Below are 27,600 nucleotides of genomic sequence, written 5' to 3' on the forward strand. Positions count from 1 at the left end.
CTTTATATGTATTGTAAAGCATTTTGAATAAAAAATACTTCATCAATAAAGCTTGATTGATTGATTGAAGATGATGATGGTGATGATGAATATGATGGTATTAGTCATTATGATGGTGATGATGATAAGTAGTTTACTTGAGTTGAATGAATTGCAGAATGCCGAAGTCTGTAAATGTCAGTGTCTTTGATCGCAGTGATGGACGTGTGCTCTTCGCCCTCACTCACCCTCTTCTTCCTCACCCTTCCTCCTCCTGTTTGTTGTCTCTCGGAGCAGGTATCTTCATCATCAGCTCATAACGCAGCACAAAGCAGCCCCGTCTCACCTGCCCTTCATTTCCTTTCTCGCAGGAAATTATTCTGCTTATCAGAAACAAGGCAGGAGCGTGCATGTAGGGATGTGCACGTGGGCCTGACAGATGTCTATAACCTGTCGACACAGTGTGTATGTGTGTACTCACAGTTGATGATGTCACCATGATGGGCGTGGCCTATAACCACAGTGAAGGTAAAGTGGGAGAAGCCCTCAGCTTTATAAGAAGGTCCTCACAAACACACAGAACTACTGCTCCTCCTGGTTCTCCTAGACCTCCTCCTGGTTATCCTGGTCCTGGTCCCGCAGCAGGCTGGAGTCCTGGTACTCCTACACTCACTGGTTCCCTATGGCGTCGGCGCACGTGGTGAAGGAACCGGTTCCTCGGATGCAGCCAGCCATGATGATGTTCTCCAACAGGTTCTGCTCCAGGAGGGGAATGTCTCTGGACTCAGCCATGTTCCAACAGCAGAGACACACGGGGGGGCAGATGGTGAGCACCTGCAACTCCCAACCTTCATTCATAGTTGTGTGTGTGTGTGTTGATCCCTCAGGTCAGTTTTTACCACTAACACCAAAACAGGACCACTTTGTGTTGTCTATGACATTCTCCTCCTCTATGTGTGTGTGTATGGGTGTGTGTGTGGATGTGTGTGTGTGTGTGTGTGTGTGTTCCTACAGGATATTTGTCTCCAGCGGTTCCATCAGATAACACATCTGCTAATCTTTGTCTGTGTGTGTTGTTAGTGTCAGTGTGTTGTTGTTGTGTGTGTGCCGTTGTGACTGTTGCTGTATTCACATAAGAGATTAAATATGGTATGTGAATAAATAAATAAATATGCATGAAAATATTGGTGTACAGTATATACAAGCAAAGCATGCAAATTGATACATTTCTAAGATATTGACATTTATTGAATGATCCTCTCACAACACCTTATAAAACAATATTAAGCCTCGCTTTATTTACACATAATTGTTTTACTTAATTTTTTAAAAAACATAATCTTATTTACAAAAATTTACATATTCAAATGCACATTTGGTCACATGTAGGTGCAAATTAAAATACTATCATAAATTATGAATATAATACATTTTAAACATTTTATATGCACACAGTGCCACATCAATGTGATAATCTCAATCACATGAAATCAATACAAATCAAAGTGGGACCTACATCAAAATTAAATATAATTTATCCCCCTGCCATGATTATTAATAAAAAAAACTATAAATAATTAAGATAAGATAATATAATCCCTTATTCATCTCGCAAATGGAGAAATGTACAGTGTAATAATAGATAACTGTTGTGCATGAATAACAGGTTTCCACCAAATCATAACCGTTTTACTTAGCCAGTTAACTACTAATATCTTACACAATGTTCTAAAGCTGCTTATAGCTGCAGATTGTAGAATTTGTGAGACTGGAAGGGAAACAACAACGCCTACTCGTGCCCTCCCTGTTTCCAATCCAGTGGCGTCCTCGTGAACGTGCATGACTATGGAGTCATCGTAATAAGCCCCAGCCATGGGTCATTTGGCTATTTTAGCATTACATCAAACTATGTACAACATCTGACTTCCATAAAAGTCAAATATATGAATGGTGGAGCTACACTTCCATATTTATACCCTACATGACTTCTGCACAGGACTGGGTGATACAGTATGTCTGAAAAATATGTGTTTCATAAGTGTTTCATATCAGTTGATATTGATAACTGTTGATTTGCTTTTTTTAACCTATATTGAAAATAAGGATCAGAAGAAAAAAGGTCAAATTTAAATACTTTTATTTTAAACCTAATCTTTAACATTTAAAAAGAGGTAAACAAATCTATGGAAAAAGAAAAAAACCTCTATTAAAAAATAAACTGTTCATTGTACAAAGAGACATTAAATAAATGCTTAATCAAACAAAATGAGCAACACATTTTGTCGATAATAAATCAGTGCACACCTGAGGTAGAACACTAACATCTTTGACGTGAAATATCATCATTTCAGGTAGTGAAACATGAAACTAATGTACACAGCTACTTTAGAGCATCTCAAGCCGTTCACCTGCCTACATCTCCCAGAATGCCTCGTGGTTCTGCTGTAGGTCGGGGGTTGTTTCTGAGTTCAGTGGAATTATCAAACATTCTATCGCACATATTTTCTGTTGATATTTATTCAATTCAATTCAACTTTATTTATGTAGTGCAAATTATAACAAAGTTGTCTCAGTGAGCTTAACAAAATATAAAGTCCATACTAAGAAAGAAATTATTATTACACCTCTATCGCGATATATATAATTGTTCTGTTGCGCAGGCCTACTTCTGCATATTGTATAATTTAAAATTTTCTATTTAAATAACTCTCCAGTTTGTAGGTGCCATTAGTTTAATTAGAAACTCACCTGTCTAGGAGAAAAACAGCAAGCTCAGAATCCAACTTCCGCCCAGGAAGCTCTCTCCACTATTAATATGCTTGTCTAAGGTTTACGTGCGATTAATAAATCCAACTATGCTCCGTGGCTCCAAGCTTGGCAGACTGCAGATAGCTCTGTGGGTTGTTGTCTGTTAACACTACACACTTTTGCCCGAGCAGATATTCACGGAATTTCTCTGTCACGGCTCACTTGAGTGCCAGAAACTCGAGTTTCATGGAGCTGTACTAATCCATGTTACACTCAGTTGGTCATAGACCATGGCTGGCATAAACTACAGGTTTACGTCCTTTGTCTGTCTCTTGCGAAAGCACTGCCCCGAGACCACCAAAACTAGCGTCTACTTCCAAAACAAAAGGACGAGAAAAGTCAGCGTAGGCAAGCACCAGGGCTGAGACCAACTTGGCTTTGAAGGCCGCAAAGCTGGACTCGCACTGTGATGTCCAGGCTGCACCCAGGGTTAACCCTATCTCATATTGAATTGTTTATCACAGGGAGATGTGCAACCCTACTCTTTGCCGGAGGCATGGCTCTGCAGTGTGTTTGTTATCATCATACTGCTGGTTGACAGGCTTAAGGGCCAATTACACGCTCACCCAACTATACAAATGCTGTAAACAAAGCACACCCTTAATCTCACTGAAACGCCCCCTGATGGTTGATTAAAGACAGTGACGTGCTGTGAGCACGAGGGGAGGGTAGGCAGGGTGTTTCAAATCGAGACCACCAATGTCAACACCAATGACAATTTCATGTTTCTGCTGGCAAGTGTTAATATAATTCAATTCAACTTTATTTGTATAGCGCAATTTACAACAAAGTTATCTCAATACGCTTATCAAAACATAAAATTCATAATAAAGAAAAAACCCAACGAGATCCACATGAACAAGTATTTAGCCATCTAGCAAAATCAACGTCGTAAAACACCATTAAAGAAACATAAATAATTATTTAATATAGCCTCCATACTCTCCGAACAAGATATATCTCATGACACGGCAGCACATGCGTTGTTTGTGTTGGAAACACTGAAAAAAAGACAACAACTCGGAACAGCCTCAGTGAGGCGCATTCACAAAGCCAATCTTTCATTTTGTACTATTCACTGTAGAAAATATGAAAGATTTTCTGACCTTACCTTTGCTAAAGGTCTGGTAACTCAGGTGTTGGTTTCTCATCTTTTAAAAGCTGTTGTTTTTCCTCAAAAAAAAGTTTCTTTATCATTTCTAGTGCTGTCATCCTGACTGTAGTGTTATCCCGCCCACTAGCTAGAGAACGTAGCGGTCACGTGATATCAATTCACTAATGCACTGTGAACTTAAGTATAGCATTTAGCATAGCGTGATTACGTCCAAAGGCAGCGTAGAGAGCAACCTAAATTGTTGTCATCTTGGGGAACTGACTGCGCATGTGCAAAAAAACACGCTATGGGAACAGAGGCAGAGCAGCCACGTGCCTTTGAGAAGGGGTGTGGCCTCCTCCTGCCTTACAGTGGTTCGGAAATAGCTATGTTTAGCGATTTGGGTTATGAAAAGCACAAAATGCTGACACTTTCAAACTTATAGGTATTGTATCGGAAATTGAAAAATAAATAATTTATAATTATATCATAATTAAAACAAATAATCAAAATATCAATTCACCCTTGAGTAGGCACTGCCTACCTTGCCTACCCTGACTGCACGTCACTGATTAAAAATGCTGATGTTAACTTTATCACTTTACTGAACACATAACTGTTAAATTCACCTGGTGGGTCGGTGTAAAGTCTGTTTACAGTGACTGAAAGTCACTAAATTGGTTTATCAATATTTGTTTGTTTTATTTGTTTGTCTGTCAGTCGAGACGTCAGTCCTTCGCTCCCATCAGTGAGAAACCTGAAAGAGAGGAAAACACAGCTGTGGTTTTTTCTCTGAAAAACGAAGTCGGAGGTTTGATCAAAGCTCTACAAGTGTTCCAGGTTAGACAAACACCTACAGACACACACCTACAGACACACACCTACAGACACGCAACTACAGACACACATCTGCAGACACACAACTACAGACACACACACCTACTGACACACACATACTGACATAGACCTACAGATACAGCCATTTTGTTGTTTTGTTGGAGCAACCAGACACTGAGGGAGAACATTTAACTTGCAGGAGCAGCGGGTGAATCTGCGTCACATCGAGTCCCGTCTGTCCAAACGAGTTCCCAACGAGGTGGAGATCTACGCCGATTGTAGCTGCAGCTCAGAAGAGTTCCTGCAGCTATTGCAGGTTCTCCAAGGGCACGTCAATGTGATCTCCTCCAACACACATGCACAGGAGTGGACAGCAGAGACAGGTACACACGGACAAACATGATAATATTATTATTGTAACATTTGAGTAAAGTTATTGTTAATTTATAACATTATTGTTATGTTATGATGTTATGCTGATGTTGCTATGTGTGATGTTATGGTGATATTATTACAATGTTGTGAATAAAAGGGTTTACCACCGGCCACTAGAGGCCCCTGTGGGCCTGTGCTTTGTTGTGTCTGAGTTAGTCAGGAGGCATCCATGTTTTCTGCTGCTTCCCTCCTGCTAAGACGTGTTTGTGAGCTGTTCCACTTATTTCATGTGAGGTTGCTCATTTATATTTGTTATCTATGTTCTTGGATATGCTTTATCTTTATATAAGAGTTATAAGGTTCTGCTGAGCTGCACTTTTCATTATTAAAGAACTTTGTCATTAAAGAAACCATTTGACATAGAGGAGTGCATTTCTTCATGAATGAGCCATGGATGTCGTCGAGTGCTCTGTCCCTGGCTGCGCTTTTGAGAAGGAAGATGTGTCTGAGGCCCTTGCCATTGCCCTGCTGATGAATCATGGCCTCGCCCATCAGACCCCACCTCTCATGGCCGCGCCATCCCGGGCCCCACTACCTTAGGGACCAACACTTGATTGCCCTAAAGTTGACATATGCATATCAGTGGAGGAATGGAACGTGTTCACTCACCGCTGAGATGTTTTTCGTGCTGGTTCAGGCATAGGCGACACACAGGCCGCTTTCCAACTACTCCAGTGCGCTGGGCCTGAACTCGGGAACAGCCTGTTGAAAGCTAACCCCAATGCTGCTTCCAGACCACTGCCTGAACTCATTGCTGCCATGCGGTCACTAGCCATCATTCCTGTGGCTACATCTGTCCTGCGAACCGAGTTGCTCCAGTTACACCAGGAACATGATGAGACATTCCGTGCTTTCACTGCCAGAGTACAAGGTAAAGCAGAGACATGTGCCTATAATGCAGTATGTGGGTGTGGTAGGGACGTGGACTATACCGGCCACATTATTCCTGACGTTCCTATCACCGGGATTTATGACTCCGATATACGCCGTGAGACACTTGGCATACCTGATGTGATAAACAAACCCGTGAATGATGTGATTGCGCTTGTTGAGAACAAAGAAATGGCATGTAATGCTCTCCCAGTGTCGACCTTATCAGCCATGTCATCATTCCAACGCTCTCTAAGAGCACTACATCAAACCCAGCACCTACCCCAACCCCAGCAGACAAGGCGAGGCAGGCCTCATGCCCAGACTGTAAGAGCGCCTTTAAGGTCTTCACACTGGGGCCTCGTGGACGGAATACTAAACCTCACAGGGTGTGCATTGACTGCTATAGGGTCCGCCATTGTAAGAGGCGGGAGCAGCCGCCATCTGCTGGTCTACAACCGCTGTGGAATCAGAGCCCAAATCCCAGATTTCCTCAATCCAGTCTGGTGCCCGCGCTGTCCAGCGTTACATGAACCGCAGCCAACGTCATCTCCCGATGACTCACGGTGGTGTCAATGATCCTACAACCATTAGGCTCGAGCACCATATTTTCTCTAAAGGTAAGTGGAAACGTACGAGACTAAGAGACCACCCCGAGTACCCATCACTATCTCAATTGACAGTACGGTGGGCATTAGAGGCAGCACCAGTGACCGGGGCTCGGACATTCAGGTGACAGTATCCGCCATCGCTGACACCGGTGTGCAGTCGGACCTTTGGTCACCGGAGGAGTTCCTGGCCTGTGGTTTCTCACGTGACAATCTACGCCCCATCAGCCTGAGCCTGTCAGCCACAAACCGTTCCCCTATAGCCATTGAAGGGGCATTTTTTGCCAGGCTCTCGATGGTCCCCAGCAGCGGTGTAGTGACATCCTGCCGATCCATGGTGTATGTGAGCAGCTCTGTTCACGCCATGTACCTCTCCTACGAGTCACTGCTCAACTTTGGCCTCCTGCCTGTGAACTTTCTGTCCATAGACGGACAAAGCCCTGTCACTCTTGGCATGCCACCTGGGCCCTTGTCTGTCAAGCTGCAAGGACCCGGATAGTACTCATCCTGCCCAGTGCTCGTGCCCCCAGAGTACAGCCCCACCAGCACAGCCCAAGGAACTGCCGTTCCCTTGCATGCCGGAAAATAATGGCCGGATGACAGGTTGGCTGCTCAAGAGATACGCCTTATCTACATTTAACACCTACCCCCATCGAGCGTTGCCATGTAAGGAGGGGCCGCCTGTCGAGATACACGTGGACCCAACAGCCCCACCCAAAGCATGCCACACCGCAGCCACCGTGCCCCTACACTGGCAGCAGAGGGTCTATGATGATCTCCTCTGGGACGAGGCCCTCTATGTCATTGAACGTGTGAACCTGTGACGTGGTGCCATCGTATGGTAGTCACCTGGAAACATGATGGTTCCCGCCGCAAGACAGTAGACCTTTCGCCTCTCAACAAGTTCTGCCAGCGTGAGACTTTCGCCACTGAGTCCCCATTACAACTCGCATGCCGTATCCCCAAAGACACTTGGAAGACTGTCACTGATGCCTGGAACGGGTACCATAGTGTGCCCCTGCGCAAGTCCGATTGTCACCTGACACCTTTATCACGCCTTTCGGACACTGGTGCTATACCAGGGCACCTCAAGGTTTCCTTTCGTCGGGGGATGGCTACAACCTCTGTTTTGATGCCATCCTTTCAGACTATGAGCGTAAAGAACACTGTGTTGATGACACTATTCACTATGACGCTGACCTGGAACAGCACTGGTGGAGAACCACTGACTTTCTCACTCGGTGTGTGTTGAACCCAGACAAACTCCAGTTTGCAGAGAGGACTGTCAATTTCGTTGGTTTCAGAGTCTCGGACGCCACTATCGAGCCGCTTCCCAAGTACTTGGACACTATACAAGATTTCTCCACCCGTGACTCCACGACGGACATCAGGAGCTGGTTTGGGCTTGTGAACCAGGTGGGCAACTATGCGCAGTTGCGCGACACAATGGCACCCTTTAAGCTGTTTCTCAGCCCTTGTTGTAAGTTCTCGTGGTCTCCCAGCTGGAGGAGGCATTCCAGGATTCCAGAAAGGCCATTGTTGAGGCCATCCGAGAGGATGTTGAGATTTTCGACAAGCAAAAACGCACCTGCCTTCGCCCTGACTGGTCCAAGTGTGGCATTGGTTACTTCCTGCTTCAACAACACTGCAGTTGCCCATCCGTTATCCCGGACTGCTGCCTTGGGGGATGGAGGATTACCCTTGCCAACTCACATTTCCTGTCTTTGAAGGAGCAACGCTATGAAGCCATTGAAGGGGAGGATCTGGCCGTCACCTGGGGTCTTGAGCAAACTCACGCAGGGATGTGACAGCCTCACCGTTGTCACTGATCACTGGCCTCTAGTGAAAAACTTTGGCGACCGAACGCTGGATGAGATAACAAACTCTCTTCTGTTCAGACTTGAGCAGCGAACTCTCCCATGGCGCTTTGACATTGTGCATCTGCCCAGCAAGTGTAATCACACAGCTGATGCAGTCGCAAGACATACTTCCCCTCGACCTCTCCTGACGGCCCTTCCCTGGGGTCAATGAGTGTTCTCGATGATGTGGAGTCGGCATTTATGGCCTCCATCAGGGAGGATGCACAAGAACTTGGAGCCGTCTCGTGGACTCTCCTCGCATGAGACTGTGGCAGAAGCATGCCTCGCCCACCTCCTGTACCTCATTGAGCATGTGGGTAGTCTTGATCATGACCGTTTTCTGCATGCTATGTTACAGTTGCGTAACACACCGGACCCTGACTACAACCTCATGCCAGCTCAGATCATCTTTGGTCGCCCGCTTCGGGATTCGCTTGCTTTTGTTAATAGACTGGAGAAGTTTTCAAACCCGCATATCTGGCTGCTCTGACGCCAAGCATGGGTGGCTAAGAAGGATGCCCTCCGGACTCGTATGGCCCGTACTACAGAGTCCCTGCGTGCCCACTTAAGGCCACTTCGCCCATTGGCGCCTTCAGAATCAACAGGGCCCAAGCCCCCACAAATGGGACAGGTCGGGGGTGCTTGTGGAGTCGTTGGATCATGATCAGTATCATGTCAGGGTCGACGGGTTGGGATGCCTGACCTTGCGCAATCGGCGATTCCTCCCTGCTTTCACGCCGGCTTCGCCCAGCGCCAGTCTGCGTCCCGCTGCAGTGTTACTGCCACCAGTGTCTTTGGGACCGGGGCCCCAACCTGCCCACCTGGATCCTATGGTCCCATGTGAGGTCGTCCCACAGGTGGAAGGGCCTTGTGAATCTGTGGCGGATGCCCCCTCGCCACCGCGTGGTGGTGACCATGTTCCTGTGGCCGTCAGCCCGCCCTTCTCGCCCTCCGCATCTCGGTCCCCACTTTTGCTTCACCAGCCGTTGCTGTCGGGCCGCACAAGGAGGCGGCCTAAGCGCTATGAGCCGGAGTCGGGCCATTGGGTACATTCACCTATTGCAGTTTGTAGTGTGATGTTAGTGTGATGTTATGATGTTATGATGTTATGATGTTATGCTATCTCAGATGAGGAGGATGTACCCTGGTTTCCGATGAAGATCTCAGAGCTGGATCAGTGTTCTCACCGTGTGCTGATGTACGGCTCAGAGCTGGACGCTGACCATCCTGTAAGAGGCTAATGCTAACGTTAGCACGCCGCTGTGATTTTGGCTAACGTTTGGTTTTTTCAGGGCTTTAAAGATGAGGTTTACCGTCAGAGGAGGAAGTTTTTCGTAGAAGTGGCGATGAACTATAAATTGTGAGTTTTTCATGTATTTATAGTAATGCTTAATTTAAAAAAGACAGCATTAAGAACATTGTTATTACTATTAGTATTATTCTAATTATTATCACAGAGGCAATACATGTTGTTATTTACTGTGCTATTACATTATCTTTCCTTATACAGTTTAAAGCCATGCCCCACAACCTTAAACTTACACCAAATGTAAAAATAACAAATAACAGTATCAATAATAATAAAAAATATAGCCGCAAGTGGCAATAAACGGCCCTTTGCCGCGCTGCATTCACCAAATTGCACCGCCTTGATCAATCTGCGCCGTCTTCGCCGCGCCGCCTTTGCTGCGCTGCCTTCGATGCGCTGCCTCAAGTTCATACAAAGACATAATATAACAGTGAATTTTATACTATCAATGCATTATTATTGATTTGTTTAGACAGAAATGTACTTTTGATGTCCCACTTCTCTAGATGATCGCCAGTGATTTTGAGTACAATAACAAAGTTTCCCCTTTTTTGACTACCATGAACTATACATTTTCGGAAAGCGCGGGGGCTTGCCTACGACATGACAAGAGTCCCTAGTCACTGACGGGCATGTGGTGTTTGCATAGGCTCCGCCCCTTCCCTCGTAGTGTGGCCATTATGAGAGCAAGAGGCCCTTCACCAGCTCATGGTGCTCAGGCCTAATAACACAAATAACAATAATGATTATCATTAGAATTATTAATATTATTGATATAATTAAAACAACTATTATTATATAGTTTGAAATCTAGAAATTCATTTGTTTTACGAGCTGTCTCCTCCCCAGCGGGCAGCCCATCCCTCGTATTGAGTACACCCCCGAAGAGGTGAAGACGTGGGGCGTTGTCTTCAGAGAGCTGAGCAAACTGTACCCAAGCCACGCCTGCAGAGAGTACCTGAGGAACCTCCCCCTGCTCACCAAGCACTGTGGATACACAGAGGACAATGTTCCTCAGCTGGAGGACGTCTCAATGTTCCTCAGAGGTGAGGGGGTGGAAGATGATGATGACGATGATAATGAACATGATGATGACGATCAGTCTCTCCTGTCTCTGTAGAACGGTCTGGGTTCTCGGTCCGTCCTGTTGCTGGGTATTTGTCTCCCAGAGACTTTCTGGCTGGTTTGGCATTCAGAGTCTTTAACTGTACCCAATACATCCGACACAGCACAGACCCGCTGTACACGCCTGAACCGTGAGTCTGTCCCCCAATTAACGCGCTCCGCTGTGTTACCTCTCCGCCGCGCCACCGGAGCTGTTAGGTTTCCTCTTTAGACTATGTGTTAATTTCCACTGGGTCCGCTGCTGTGCGTGTCTGCTCCTTCCCAGCTGCAGTAGTCCGGTGCCCTCCGCCAGATATACGCAGGGCTTCTATTTCTGGCAGAGCACGACGCATCAATCAGCACAGAGCAAATGAAGCTAAATAGGAAATTAAGCACGTACTCTGCAATAAAATATCCGGTTACTTTTCAAAATAAAACACTTCAGATTATATTTCAAGAAACTACATCACCAAAACATCATAACGTGTAAAAACTAAATCACATTCACTATATTGTTTCCTCTCATACTGTAACTGCACTGTAAACTGCAGCTACTTTGATTTAGTTCATGTTTTAATGGTGCAGTTTATCTCTTCTCTGTTGGCTGTTGCTAAAAAATGTGGCTATGACAAATGAGAGCCCAACCTTCTTGTACTCCTTAGGAACACTGACCTGTTTATCTGTTTATTGTTGTGTTTATAACACATACCTCTCATGCGATTATATAAATATCGTGACAACTCCTCTGTCTCGTGACATCACAGTCATCCAACCGGAGTGCACCGTGGCGCACTCAAAACGCAGCCAGTGAGGATTACCGGACGGTGGACAGCGTGGGCAAAACCAGATCGGTGCCGTGGCGCAGCGGAAACATATCCAGTAAAAACCCCTGGTGTCTGTCCCTGTCTGTCTCTCACTCTATTTCTGTCTATTCTCAGGGACACATGTCACGAGTTGCTAGGACACGTACCTCTCCTGGCCGACCCGAAGTTCGCACAGTTCTCTCAGGAGATTGGACTGGCTTCACTGGGAGCAACAGATGAGGACGTCCAGAAACTGGCTACAGTGAGACACGACAGCCAACTAAAACACAATAATGCAACAACAACTCAAGAAAATCCACAACATTAAGTTCTTATTTGAACTTTTTTTATTTGTACTCATAGAAAATGAGACAAGAACAATAGGACGAATCGTCCCTGTCAATCATGCTTTTAGCATTCGCTGCTGAGTCACTGGTTAGCGCTCTGTTTGCATTCCCTGCTGAGTCACTGGTTAGCGTTCTGTTAGCATTCCTTGCTGAGTCACTGGTAAGAATTCTATTAGCATTCCCTGCTAGGTCACTGATTAGAGTTATGCTAGCATTAGCTGCTTAGTCACTGGTTAAGTGTCAATCATGCTTTTAGCATTCGCTGCTGAGTCACTGGTTAGCGCTCTGTTTGCATTCCCTGCTGAGTCACTGGTTAGCGTTCTGTTAGCATTCCTTGCTGAGTCACTGGTAAGAATTCTATTAGCATTCCCTGCTAGGTCACTGATTAGAGTTATGCTAGCATTAGCTGCTTAGTCACTGGTTAAGTGTCAATCATGCTTTTAGCATTCGCTGCTGAGTCACTGGTTAGCGCTCTGTTTGCATTCCCTGCTGAGTCACTGGTTAGCGTTCTGTTAGCATTCCTTGCTGAGTCACTGGTAAGAATTCTATTAGCATTCCCTGCTAGGTCACTGATTAAAGTTATGCTAGCATTAGCTGCTTAGTCACTGGTTAGCACCCCAGTACCATTCCTTGCTGAGATACTGGTTAGCATTCCCCGCTGAGTCACTTGTTAGCTCCTCGCTCTCCCTCTGCTTGATCTGGCTCACTGTGCTCCCCGCTTCTCCAGAACTTGCGCTCCGTTCCCCTCTCGTCCAGCGCAATCTCCCATCGTAGTGCACAGCGCATACACAGAGGGCAGGGCTCTGTTCCCCTCTCGTCCAGCGGCGATCTCCCGTCGTAGCGCACGGCGCCCGGCTGCTTTTTTGTATTATGTGCTGAAAGGCAAGTGTCCTCCTCGCCTGTGCCACCCACCCGGACCCGCACACCGGAGAGCAGGTGTGGTAATTACCGACAACAGGTGTGTTGATTACAGAGTGAGCGATGGCTGCAGACGGTCGTGTGCACGGGGTCACCATGGTAACAACTAGGGAGGCGTAACTCAGAATATACACACACAACTGGAAAACATAGCAAATCACATCAAACAAAACATGCATATAAAACACGCAAAAATATACAAAAAACAAAATATGCTTTCCTATTTCAACTGGATTACAAAAGACATGTGATTGTCAGAATCAATACATTAGCCCATCAAGAGATAAAGACATATTTACATATTATTAGGGTCAGGCAGAATTTCAAAAGTTTCTCTTCCTATATATATATATATATATATATATATATAAATGTGAACTACAGACGGTTCTACAATCTCATGTTTTACTCCTTAACGATCTAATATCGTCAGATCGCACACCCTTATACACACGAGTGAGAGCGAGACACGCACACAAAATGTTAGTTTTTTAGACGGGTAAACTAACACTATAGCACACACACACAAACACACACACACACACACACAGCAATATAAACAGTGAACAAATTTGGGTAGTTACATACCATCTCAGACAGCGTCTGTCTTCGAGACACACTTTCTTTCTGAAAGCATGTGCGTGTTATGTGAGGTGTCGTTAGACCTGCCTTACGTTGCTTCTGATTGGTTTATTATTTTGTGATGCCTGCTATGGTTGGTTAGATTTAGGCACAAGGAAACATGGATTGGTCTGGGACTGGTTATCTCGGTCAGTCAATCAGAGTTACTCGAGCCATGGCAAGCCGTGAGGTCCAAAGTCCATTATCATGAGAAAAAAAAAGAGTACTGAATGGGGAAATATAAACGTGAGAAATGTCAAGTGTGGCGTGTGACGTGCCGTGACCACTAGGGTTGGGTAGGCACGTTGCAAATCGAGACCACCAATGACAATTTCATATGTTTCTGATGTCAAGTGTTAATTCAATTCAAATCAATTTTATTTGTATAAAGCAATTTCCAACAAAGTCATCTCAATGCGCTTATCAAAATATAAAATTCATAATAAGAAAGAAAAAAACCCAACAAGATCCACATGAACAAGCATTTAGTCATCTAACAAAATCAACATCATAAACACCATTAAAGAAACATAAACAATTATTTAATATAGCCTCCATACTCTCCCAACAAGATATATCTCATGACACGGCAGCGCATGCATTGTTTGTGTTGGAAACACAGAGAAAATGACAACAACTCAGAACAGCCTCAGTGAAGGAGCATCCACAAAGCCAATCCTTCCTTTTGTACCATTCACTGTAGAAAGTATGAAACATTTTCTGACCTTACCTTTGCTGAAGCTCTGGTAACTCAGGTGTTGGTCTCCCATCTTTTAAAAGCTGTAGTTTTTCCTCAAAAAAAAGTTTCTCTATCATCTTTTGCGCTGTCATCCTTACTGTAGTGATATCCCGCCCACTAGCTCGAGAACGTAGCAGCAGCGGTCATGTGGCATCTATTCACTAATGTACTGTGAACTTACGTATAGCATTTAGCATAGCGCGGTTACGTCCAAAGACAGCTCTCTACGCTGTCTTTGGACGTAAATGGTTGTCATCTTGGGGACCTGAATGCGCATGCGCAAACACGTAAAAATACGCAATGGGAACGGAGGCAGAGGAGCAATGTGCTTTTGGGAGGGGGCGTGGTCTCCCTCTGCCTAACAATGTGAAAAAAAAAATTAAAAAAAGACTGTGCAGCTGTTCCAGGAAATAGCGTTGTTTAGTAATTCGGGCTATGAAACGCACAAAATGCGGACACTTTCAAACTTATAGGTACTGTAGTCTATTGGAAATGGAAAAATAAATAATTTATATTTATATTATAATTAAAACAAATAATCAAAATAACAATTCACCCTTGGGTAGGCACTGCCTACCTTGCCTACCCTGACGGCACGTCACTGGTGCCTTGATAGCATTAGCTGCTGAGTCACTGTTTAGTATGCTGTTAGCATGATCTGCGACGCCACTGGTTAGCATGCTGTTAGCTGTTGAGACACTGGTGAGGGAGTTAGGGTTGACCATTGAATGTTGTGTCCCATACTTAGCCAAAACGGAACGCTGTTTGTTCCATATTTACATAAGTCATGTCCGTCAGACCATCACTCACACACAAAAATGACTAAATCTGAGATTAATGGAAAAAATAAAATGCAGGAAATGCCAAGGCCGGCAACATCATCATGGCGGAATCTACGTAGGACCTCCGCTCTCTGTGTGGTGTGTTCTGTGTACCTAGCTGTGTGTGTGGTGCTTTCAAGAACTGTTGGAGAGAGAGAGACGACACACCGGCGCTGCTCAAACCCTAAAAATGTCCAACTTTAGAGAGTTTTCAGTGTCACACGGTGGACTGTCTGACATCAAACAGCCTCATGGGAAGGACCCCGTAGATATGAACAATCTGATAAGTTATTCTTATTCATATATCCATCATCTCCTGAGGCCAATACAGTAAGACACATCATGATTGGATTGATTTAATAGACTATTAGGATTTAATTCAATGTTTAGGATGTGGAGGATTTAAAGTCTAATGAAAGATCATTTATTTATTATTACAAAAGTATTAGGCAATATAAATGGGCATATTATGGATGGGCTTTTACCAAAAAAATCATACTCATAGGTTAACATTAAACAAATAAATACATGAGCATTTTATTACATATATGTCATATATATATATATTCCCTAGGTTAAAAATGCTTGCAGATATTTCTGTATGTTGAGGTGGTTCCCAAACTGGGGTACATGTACCCCTTGGGGTACTTGAACAGCATTCAGAAGGTACACACAAACATTTGAGTTTATTTTTTAACATCAAAGATTTTTTTTTTTAAATGCACACATATTTTTCTCATCCATCAATAATAATTTGTGGTACAACTCTTTAAAATACACCAAAAGGTGAAATTCAAATGTTAAAATTAGCAAAACATTAGAAAAAAATTAATAAAAAGGCCTAAATTCAAGGTTAATGTTGGACAAGACACAGGAAAGAGTTTAGACAGCTTGCAGACACAAATAAATAATGTATAACATGAGTTAAGGGGTACATGGGACAATTAAGTTTGGGAAACACTGTTCTAAGTCAAAATGTTTCTATTTTTAAGGATTGTGTTCATGGTCCTGTGGGTGTTCCTTATTTTCTTTTCTTAAAGGTGGCAAACCCTAGAGGAAGTAAAAGAGTAGGTGATTTTCCATGCCGCTGATAAATGCAGCATTGCACCCACAAGAGCGTAATAACGTTAGTCGTTTCAGGTTCAGCAAGCATGGCTGATAGAAAGCGTGCTCCAAAGTTCTGCTCCACTTCTCAAAATGCAGCTGCAATATTTGTGACACTAGCGGAGGGAATATTTTTAATCTAAGTAAGCACCAGGTAAACTACCTGTTACTAATTGAAAAATCATACTGTTGAGTATGAATACCCATTTATAGGTAGCGGGTATCTGTATTGTTTCAGTTCAAATGTGAAAGGTACCCATAGTCTCTGGTTAGCAGGCTAACTGTCTGTGTTTCAGTGTTATTTTTTCACCATCGAGTTTGGACTCTGCAAACAAGATGGACAACTGAGGGCGTACGGAGCAGGTTTACTGTCCTCCATTGGAGAACTGAAGGTAACACACACACACACACGTACACACTGTACACACATGTACACACACACTGTTGACACACTGCTTCTGTTTCCCAGCATGCTCTATCTGATAAAGCGTGTGTGAAGCCCTTCGAACCAAGAACGACGTGCACTCAGGAGTGTCTAATCACAACCTTTCAGGATGTTTACTTTGTGTCCGAGAGCTTCGAGGAGGCCAAGGAAAAGATGAGGTCTCTCTCTCACACACTCACACGCATGCACACGCGCACGATAATCACCCCTGCACTAAGAAATGCTAAATAAATATTTTAATTTGTACAAATGTATGTTTTTTTTATCAGATTCTACCTAAACCGCTGCTTTGATACAAAGTTTATTTATCAATTCAACATGCGCATGTCCCATAGAATTAAACCAGGGAAATCGCACACACAATTTTTTTTTTGCACCTGAAAATATACCCCCTCATAACACTACAGAGTATGTACACCTTTTTTGTACATCCAACCTTCAAACACATACTGATTTGGCCATAATTGACAATGCTACTTAAAGCTATTTTTCACCCATCTCCATTTGTTCTAAGAACCCCAAAAACATAGTATTTGAGGTTTATTTTCCCAGCCCTGTGAAAAGTCACTTTCTGAGCAACTCTACACAAACAGGCTGATTTGCGGCCTACTTATGCATATTCATGAGTGGGCGTGTCTATAGACGGGACACTGACTTCCTCCTCCCCACACGTAGGGCATGCTGCTTTATAAACACAAGACAGAGCGTGGGGGCGGGGCGTTCACCAGTACATACAGAGCACTGCGCGGACGATGCTGAAATGCTCACCTTTGTGGGCGTGTCTGTTTACATGTCAACCACGGCAGAGAGCTTCCTGGATGACTTTATTTTGTGCTTCAATTGGTTGTCCAAATCCGCAGAAAGATCAGAAATCCTCTCTGCAACTGTGTTCCTCGTAAGGCTGATGTTTGCAAAAGCCTGGCGCTTTTCAGGGCATACAATCTCTGCAGCCTTCAACATAAGTTTTCACAAATTCATCCTCACTAAATGGTTTTGAAGCCACTGCAATTTCATGAGTAATAAGGTAGCTGGCTTTCACTGCAGCATCACTGATGTCTCGACTCTGAGTAAATACAGAATGCTGTTTCTTTAGACTCGCCAACAACTCATTCACATTCTCTCTTTTCTGTTGTCCTTGAAACTTGTTGTATTTGTCAGCATGAACAGTCTCAAAGTGGAGAAGTAGGTTATATTTTTTCAGCACTGCAACATGCTGTGAACACACAAAACAAACAGCTTTCCCATTCACTTGAAATACTCTGCGTCCACTTTTCTCTTTTTTGACAGCGACATTTGGGGGCAATTATGGTACCGTAGAACAGTGGTTACCAAAACCAGTGTGCCACGGCACACCCCGGTGTGACAACCATACATTATTATTAATATACAACTACACAAAAATAATTATTTTTTAATTTACTACTTTGTATGCTTCATTTCATATTACAGAGGCAAACTCTATACTTAAAAACATTAATAATAATAAAAAAAAACAAGTCTTTAAAAAAAAAAAATCATAAAACTGCGACAAAGGATGTAGGTGTAAATGCTCAGAGGCGTCATGTCACCGATAAGGGTTCGTGTGTGTGTGGGTGTGTGTGTGAGAGGATGTGTGAATGTTTGCGCAGCAGGTGAAGCATAGAACAGTCAAGTGTGCACCCCTGGCTGACTATGTTAACAGTTGGGGAAAAGAGATATGAACTAAATGAATGATGTGATGAGACATACAGAGGGGAGTGAGGAAATGTGTGTGACGTGTGTTTGTGTGCTGCCTGTGTGACGCAGGGTGTGTGAGTGTGTGCATGTGAGTGTGTGCACTGCCCCTGCCCAGTTAGTGACGGCGCTGCTCCATCACACATGATATGAGTGATAACACATTATAAAGTTTGCTTTCTTAACAAAATTACTATTCAATTCAACTTTATTTGTATAGTGCAAATTACAACAAAGTCAACTCAATGTGCTTATCAAAATATAAAATTCATAACAAGAAATGAAAAACCCAACAAGATCCACATGAACAAGCATTTAGCGACAGTGGGAAGAAACAACTCTCTTTTAACAGGAAGTAATCTCCAGTAGAACCAGGTTCAGAGGTGGCAGCCATCTGCGTTGACGGGTTGGGGTTCGTGGACAAAAGGACGAACAGAACAGGATAGAGAGATAGAACATCAGAGTCCCATACTAGGTGAGCCGTGAACCACAGATCAGGAACTGCCATCTATTGCGACATCCAATGGACACATTTGGAATAGCATTTTCTTTCATTGAAAAAATGCAGTTTATTTTTATATTCTGCTAAACTAAATCATCTTGCGGGCCTGATCCGGCCTGCGGGCCATACGTTTTACACCCCTGGTCTATACATTATTCAGTTCCTCCAGGAATTTGCGATATTGCTTTCATAATTATTGATGCAAATTCAGTAAATCCCCGCAAATTCTGTGTGGCTGCGCAATTGTGTCTAATCCTGGCAACATTTCCACTATTTTGACCAATCTGACAGCCCAGTTCCTTCGTTCTAGTATGTCTACACACTTTCTTCTAAGTTGTCAAGATGCTCTCATTTACCAAGAAACATTACAGCTACACATAGAGAGTCAGCTTCCTGATGTGTTGCATCGAAAGAGGAGATAAATAGTTTTTCACTGCATGCATTATTGTGGAGCACAAACAAGAGTCATGGCTGGACAGTCATGAAATGCCTCAGAGAACAACAGAGACGCAACAATCACAGTCAAAACAAGCATGACTGAAGCAGAAGGCATTCAGATCTATTACTGGTAGCTAGTGGCACGCCTGTCTGTGTAGCGTGCACGTGTGCGCTGGCACAAAAAAATTGTACATTGGTCATTTCAACAAAATTTCAGGACATCCCACGCACTTCAGTCTCAAAATATTACATAATAGGTTTTTACCAGTTGTTCCTTAAAAATTCAATAGGTACATTTTTAGTTTGATCGGATGAATACTTTTTAGAGATAGGGACAATTTAGTGAGCTTCAAATATCTCAGACATTACAGTTCATAGGAAACTGGAATTGGGTATACTAATACAGCTCCACCTACTCTGTCAGAATATCCAAAACAATTTGCTATGCATCCTATGTGGTGGACATGCTAGTTCCTCAAAATTATAAAAAAAAGTTTGGGCCTTCAGTAAACAACCACGCCTCTCAAAGCCCCAGGACGAGCAAAGGCAGGGTTAGTGTGGAGAGGTAGATGGAGGTGAAGGTTTCCTCACTGAGGTCCCTCCTGTCCTCAGCCGTTTACAAATGTCCTCCTGTCTGTCTCTCAGGGACTTTGCTAAGAGCATCCGTCGTCCGTTCTCTGTGTACTACAACCCGTACACTCAGAGCGTGGACCTGCTGAAGGACACCCGGGGCCTGGAGCAGGTGGTCCAGGAGCTGCGTGCTGACCTGACCACGGTGTGTGATGCACTGGGGAAAATGAACACCTACATGGGGATCTGAGCTGTGTGGGTGGAGCCTCCAACAGGGCATGTTGACTGTGTTTGTGTTGTTTAAATGTAACTGTATGTGTAACCCAGCAGCATTAAACTCTGTCTGATTGTTGTCGAGCAGGAGCAACTTGCTGTGTTTTTGCAGCCTTCCAGCATTTCCTCTGAGAAATCCCCCACACATTGAAGAACATATGGACAATTGAAAAACAACACAAAACATGCAAAACACAAAAAAGACTGAAAAACTAAATGAACCCAAACAACACCACCAAAAAAACAAAAGAAGCAAACAAAACATCCAAAGTGTACAGAAACAACAGTGAGTGCTAGGCCCAATCCTAACCCAATGTCCACACACACACTCACTGGCTTTGAGGCACACTCCCACTTAGTCCATGAGGGCTCGGGTCTGTCCACTGGAAAATTATGAAGTGCATGAGGGAACTTCCGGTGAATTTTTCAGGCCTTCTTGCGCCCTTTCCGTGAGTGGTCATCTCCACAGACTTATCGTAAGGGAATTACCCATAGCTCATTGCCTTGTGACGTATGGCAGGAATCTCCTGTGAAACCAGCTGGCAGCTGCTTGAAAAGTGCCATGAAACAAGCGAATTAGTAAACAAAAACATTGTAACATAGTGATAATTGTGGGCAAATACCATGTACACAAAAGCAATTGGCCAACAAAATACATCTGTAGTGCAGTTAAGGGTGAGGTGAAATCACTTTATCTGTCTTTGACACTCCTACATAATACAGATTATGTTGACAGTTTATGTGGAGATATGTTTAAGTATATGTATATGGTGAAATGTGAGTATATATATTTATATATTGACTAAAATGCAGTTTGGGAAACTCCAGCTAATTTAGAATCCTGCTCAACTTTTAACAAAATGAAGTATGAGATGGTAAATTACTCACATTGTAGCAGTACTGCACTGACTCCCTCATGTAGCCTATAGGGAGGTAAATACATATCTGCCACTGTTTAATGCATCAAATCATCCATTTTTAGAAAATGAACAGGGACTTTTTTGCTGTCAAAAAAGCAAAACAAAGGACTGTGCCATTCCTATTTCTAGTGCTTCAAGTCCTCACAGCCTCACACACTCCATCACTTTCCAGGTGACGTCAGTGAAGTTCATGAGGGCTCAGGGCTCAAGGCAGTGAGTGCGGACATTGTGATTGGGACCTAGTGTGCAGGTTTACATGGTCAGCACTGAGAGAAGGAGCTTCATCAGAGATTTGATATGATTGGGCAGCCCTGGCACCTCAAAATGTAAGCACAACTGGCAGCATTCATTCATTTGATTGGAAATGTCAAATGGTAATGGAGATGAATCAGTTCAAATCATTTAAAGAGTATCTAAACCCCAAACCCACTTTTTTCTGCTAAATGCATATGTATTTGGGTATTAAGTAGCAGAGGTGAGAGTGAGTCACTAAATGCAAGTCTCAAGTCAAGTCCAAGTCTTAACGTTACAAGTCATTCCATTGTAAGGGTCAAGTCAAGTCAAGTCAAGTCACCAATAAGTGTCAAGTCATTCCAAGTCGCACGCAGGCTTGTTTTACAAATTTTAACTGTGGGACTTTTATTACTTATTTAAATACAAAATTGTACAACACACAGAGCTTATGGGTTACAAAAGTAAATAAATTCACCTAAATGTAATAAATTCAATGATATCTTCACTTTAAGAAGCACTTTAAAATGCACTGAAATAAAAATATAATTAATAAACACAAGTTAAGAAAGATTAATTAAATGGACAAAACTAGCAATAGCAATATACACTGTCCATAATAAATAATAAATGAGGTCATTTAGTCATAGTGTACCCTCTACCTGAAGCACTCAGTTTGGATTTACCTCAAAAATATGTAGCACAGTATGAACTACCTCTAGGGGGCAGTGCAGTGCTCAGAAAAAATTAGAAAATAAAAAAAACTTTTCCCATCTTGTGCCAGACCTACATGTAGTTATTTTGCGGTGATGTTTTGGCCCTGTCCCCTATCAAAGTCTAAACTAAAAAAAAAACTTTCACAGTTTCAATTTAATCTAATTAGGCCAAAATGAACAAGCTTAAAAAGAACTTAGAACATCTGGGCATTTCTCATATTGTAACTTGTTCACAGTAGAACATGCTGATGTTCCCCTCTCAGGAGGGGTCAGAAGCTAGGAATCCAGTATCCATACTAATATTTTAGTTTGTATAATCAAATAATAATAATAATACAATTATTGAACTGGATTATCTCCATCTATAATTATCCTAATGCATCTGTGTAACTGCATAAACAATATGCCTGCCCCATCTCAACATACAGTCATACCATCTTTAAGTCTAGAGTTTATTGTCATCTCACTTTTTTTCTTCATCTCCTACTTTTGAAAATACAATTATCAGGCATTTCCGTTTTTCCCAAGATAAACATAAAACAAATATATTGCTTTAAAAATAAAACTGAAACACTTAAATAAATTATTATGGTAATCATTACTACAATTAAATTAAGGTCTATGAACTTCACTAAAATTAAATCACTGCAATTGCATATTATTAAAGCTATACAAACAATAAATATACACAAAAGTTTATTTAGCACTGACATTGCAATAATGCACAATACAAAATAAAATAAACACTAAAATCCACTCCTCTCTTTTGTACTTTGTATAATAATAATAATACCTTTTATTTATATAGCGCTTTTCCAATGCTAAAAGACACTTTACAGGGATAAAAAAAAAAAAAAAAAAAAACCGCAGTGCATCAAGAATAGATAAAAACACAGAGGCATAGAAGTAAGTAAAAACATGCAGGCTTAACTGATTGGACTGTTCTAAGTTATTCAAATTAAATCTGTTTTCTTGTAAAAACACAAAGTCCATTTAAGTTATTGATTCTTATTTGCTTGATCACAGTGAAGTCTGTCATAACTGATCTACGTCCTCTGCATGCGTTGCTGTCTCCAAACAGGCTCTGTGTGTGCGTCCATTGAATCAAACATTTCCTGTGTGTTAGTAATGATCTTTATCATGTGGATAACCAATACTCGAAATGAACTGCAGAAGTTCACTGTGAAAAATGCGTTGACTGATTCCAAGCTGAAATCTTGATGCTTCTAATGTGTAGTTGTGAGGCGAGGGGCGTGCGTCCCAGGGGTGTCAAAGTGATGGGAAGAGTTAATCGGTGCGCACACTGTGTAGGCAGGGGCTCGTGGCAGGTTTGTGCCCGTTTAATCTTTAAACCCTTACTTTACTATCGGTGGAGCTGGTGTTGTACTGTTCATGTTGTCCGTGGAGGGATCTGCTGTTGTTGGGCAGGGGGCATCCGGATAGCGCCAATGGTTTACGCCTGCATATAAAGAAAACTAGCGCTTGGTTTTGCCAATGTATTAAAACATTTCCAGTGAATTATTAAATATAAAAAATCACAAGTTTTCCTCAAGTCATTTCAAGTAAATAGGCTCAAGTCTGAGTCAAGTCTAAAGTCATAAGGAGCAAGTCCAAAGGCAAGTCGAGTCTTTTCAGAGAACTATTCAAGTCAGTCTTAAGTCCCGACAATTGCGACTCGAGTCAAGTCACATGACTTGAGTCTCCCACCTCTGTTATGTAGTGCTGTTTATTAATCCTAGTCCTACTCTTCACATTTTAGTAAAAGTATTTAAATTTTGCGTATTTAGTTGTAAAATGTCTGATATACTGGCCACTAATGGTTGAACGCCAGCTATGACAATTGAATTTTGCTATTGGCTGAAATTGATTCTTTAGATTCCCGTGTCATCAACTTTCACTGTTGGCCCCGCCCCTCCTATAAAAGCTGAGAGGAGGGAGGAGGATTTCCTCCAATCACAGCCCTCAGTGAGCATTAATTGACAGTCTGAGGAAGTCCACTGTGTTCCATGTGAAACAGCTACTTTAGCCTTTTCATAGGTTCATCAAGCTATGTGTGTATTTACAGACACATGCTATGAGTGTATTCCCATCTGTTTCTGTCAGGGTAGGCAATGTAGGCAGTGCCTACCCAAGGGAAATTGACATTTTGATTATTTGTTTTAATTATAATTATAAATTATTTATTTTTCAATTTCCGATAGCCTTCAGTACCTGTAAGTTTCAAAGTGTCAGCATTTTGTGCTTTTCATAGCCCAAATGACCAAACATCACTATATCCTGGTACGGCAGAGACGCTGCACAGTCTCACTCTGCTGTAAAGCAGGAGGAGGCCACACCCCCTCCCTAAAGAACATTGCTGCTCTGCCTCTGTTCCCATAGCGTGTTTTTATGTGTTTGCACATGCGCAGTCAGTTCCCCAATATGAAAACAATTTATGTAAAAAGGCAGCTCTCTAAGCCGCCTTTGGATGTAACCGTGCTATGCTAAATGCTATACGTACGTTCACAGTGCATTAGTGAATTGATTCAGCGTAACCGCTGCTGCTACGTTCTCTAGCTAATGGGCGAGATAACGCAACAGGCAGGATGACAGTGCTAGAGACGATAGAGAAACTTTCTTTTGAGGAAAAACGACAGCTTTTAAAAGATGGGAGAACAACAACTGAGCTAAGAGACCTTCAGCAAAGGTAAGGTCAGAAAATTGTTCATATTTTCCACAGTGAATGGTAGGATTGGCTTTGTGGATGCTCCTCACTGAGGCTGTTCTGAGTTGTCGTTGCTGTCGTTTCCTCCGTGTTTTCCAACACAAACAACGAATGTGCTGCCGTGTTATGAGATATATCTTGTTGGGAGAGTATGGAGGCTATATTAAATAATTGTTTGTTTTTTTAATGGTGTTTTACGATGTTGATTTTGTTAGATTAACACTTGTCAGCTAAAACATATGACATTGTCATTGTGTCGGCATTGGTGGTCTCGATTTGCAACACCCTGCCTACCCAACGCTAGTGCTCATGGCACATCACTGCATACCTGTCAAGAATCCTGTTTTGGCCGGGAAACTCCCGTATTTTACCCCTCTTTCCCACCATCTTCCCGTATTAGTATTTTCTCGTAAATATCACTCATTTTAATGTAACAATTAAAAGATACCTACGCCGTCACTAGCCTTGCGAGAACTGCCACCCGAAATGGCCTGGGTGGCAGTTCTCGCGAGATTACTGCTGACAGCGGCAACAAACCCAGAAACTACTCAGAACAGAGATAAATGAATGAAGACGTTCCGGCAAAAAAAACCAAAGAACTGGTGTAAATACGTTGTGAAATGTGACAGAGAGTTTATCTTCCTAAAGAGCAGCAGGATGGGACACAGTTACACGTTCTGTTAGATTAATAACTGAGATTTTAACGTCTACCACAGCGGAACGATGTAAGTCACCATGAAAAATCTGCCAATCACAAGCTCCACAAATATACACTGCTTTAAAAAGTGTTAAAGAATGTAAAGTCTGCAACAAATGTGTCTAATAAGAATACGAGAACCACATGACTGAACATGAAAAATTAAAAGAAAATATATCATGAAAATAAAATGTTAATGTCTAACTTAAAGACAAGCAATGTTAAATTAACAGTAAATATGCAACGTGTTGACTTGTATATAAACTGTAAGTATATTAAATAATCACATGTGCTTCATATACACATTTATGTTTTTATTTAGGCTTTTTTATACTTTAGGAATTAGGGCTGGGCGATATATCGAGATTCAAGATGTATTGAGTTTTCTATTTTATACTTTTATATAGAAAACTAAAATATGTCATATATCAATATATATATATAAATAGCTTATTATGTATCAAAATACTAGTTTTAGGAGTTGCTGCCTTTACTTCTCAGAACAACATGTAAAGCTCAGTTAGATGATTAATGAGTGTCACATATTGATCAGCTGTTAGTTAATAAATGTCCCTGTGTAGCATTTAGCATCAGCAAATTTAACCCAGAATTGTCTTTGTCTTTATTTGATCAAATTATCGAGATTTATATTGTATATCACCATTTTGAGAAAATATATTGAGATATGAGTTTTGGTCCATATTGCCCAGCCCTACTAGAAATGTTATAAAGGTTGACCTACCAGAGTCTAAGCACATAATTGTATTTAACAAGTGGTTGACCAGTGGGTATTTTAGATTTCTTGTACACCTATCTTAAAATATAAGGAATACTGGAACTTAGTTGGGCGGGTGGAACAGGTATGCATCACTGTTGTGTATATTACCGTCTGTCTCTGCGCACAGCGCTACGGGCTGACAGAGTGGGTGTGTCTTACTGCTACAGCAGAAACGCCCATAATCAAGGCATTTTTTGTATTCCCCTCCTAGTGGCAGGTCAGCAGAAAGCAGGGGTTTAGTTACTCTTTAAAGCAGGAGTGGGAGACTTTTAGATGTGTCCCTGCTCCAACACATCTGGTTGAAACCAATGTGTTGTCATCAATATGCTGAAGCATTATAAAGAGCCATTCATTTGATTCAGGTGTGTTGGAGCAGGGACACATCTAAGTCTCAGGAGTCCAGCACTCAAGGACTGGAGTTGCCCACCGCTGCTTCAAAGTATAAAGTAGCTTCTGTCTTTGTAATGGTTGCTGTAAAAAGAAATTATATATATATATATATATATATACACAAATGACAATCACATTAACACATTATACAAAAACTGAACCTAAAAACCATACAAAATAACATCTACAATCAAGAACTAAACAAAAATCAAACGTCCAATAATTTGGGAAATTCTAACAGCAGGTTTAGATCAGATAATTTTAATTGTTCATATTTTCATCTCATTTAGATCATATGAAAAATATGGCTTCATTTTGAAATATCTACATTTGTGACTGATTTCTTACCAAAATTAGTTATGCAAAAAAACTTATTTTATTTTCAGTCCTTACCTAATCAGACAAAACACAAGATAATCCTGACCCACAATCCAATCTTGTAATAAAATCAAACAATTTAGCATGTTTACATGTAAAATAGAAAGAAAAAAAAGCTCAATGATCTCACATTGAATATCACAAAAAGAACAGTTTCTCAAATCAATATCAAATATGTGATGTAAGAAATCAGTGAGATATGGTTACTGAGATTGATGTTAGTGATGACATGAGTGTCAACATGTCTTTGTATTGGGATGCCGACATGTGCTAGTTTTGTAGTAGTGAGGAGAACGCATCATTGCTGTCCATTGTTTTATCGCCTCCCCCTTCAATTGAAGTGCTCTCCACAGCTGGAGTGTCACTTCATTTGGAGGTGTGGGAACCATTGTAATACATAAGCAGCTCCTGCAGGAGGCAGCACCTTGTTCCTTCAGACAGACAGACATGGATAAGCAACAGTCAGAGCAACTGAAGCTTTTTAAAGTAACTCAAACATTGGTTTTCACAGTGACTCACAACTTTTGGATTTAAATAATCAGTTTGGAACACTTTTCAGCAACTGGTTAACAGATAAAAGGACAGACGTG

General features: G+C 42.2%; 1 protein-coding gene across 1 annotated transcript; it reads left to right on the top strand.

Moving 5' to 3' along the window:
• Positions 1 to 552: 552 nt before the first annotated feature.
• Positions 553 to 20,204, top strand: tph2 (tryptophan hydroxylase 2 (tryptophan 5-monooxygenase)). The gene is made up of 11 exons (XM_028449311.1): positions 553 to 805; positions 4,601 to 4,720; positions 4,917 to 5,100; positions 9,618 to 9,718; positions 9,782 to 9,849; positions 10,648 to 10,844; positions 10,919 to 11,054; positions 11,841 to 11,967; positions 16,552 to 16,647; positions 16,725 to 16,858; positions 19,999 to 20,204. Exons 1-11 carry the CDS (start codon positions 662 to 664, stop codon positions 20,171 to 20,173), a joined length of 1,482 nt encoding a protein of 493 aa, XP_028305112.1. The 5' UTR covers positions 553 to 661; the 3' UTR covers positions 20,174 to 20,204.
• Positions 20,205 to 27,600: the final 7,396 nt, after the last annotated feature.

This window comes from Gouania willdenowi, chromosome 6 (genome assembly GCF_900634775.1).
Source record: "Gouania willdenowi chromosome 6, fGouWil2.1, whole genome shotgun sequence".
Taxonomy (NCBI): Eukaryota; Metazoa; Chordata; class Actinopteri; order Blenniiformes; family Gobiesocidae; genus Gouania; species Gouania willdenowi.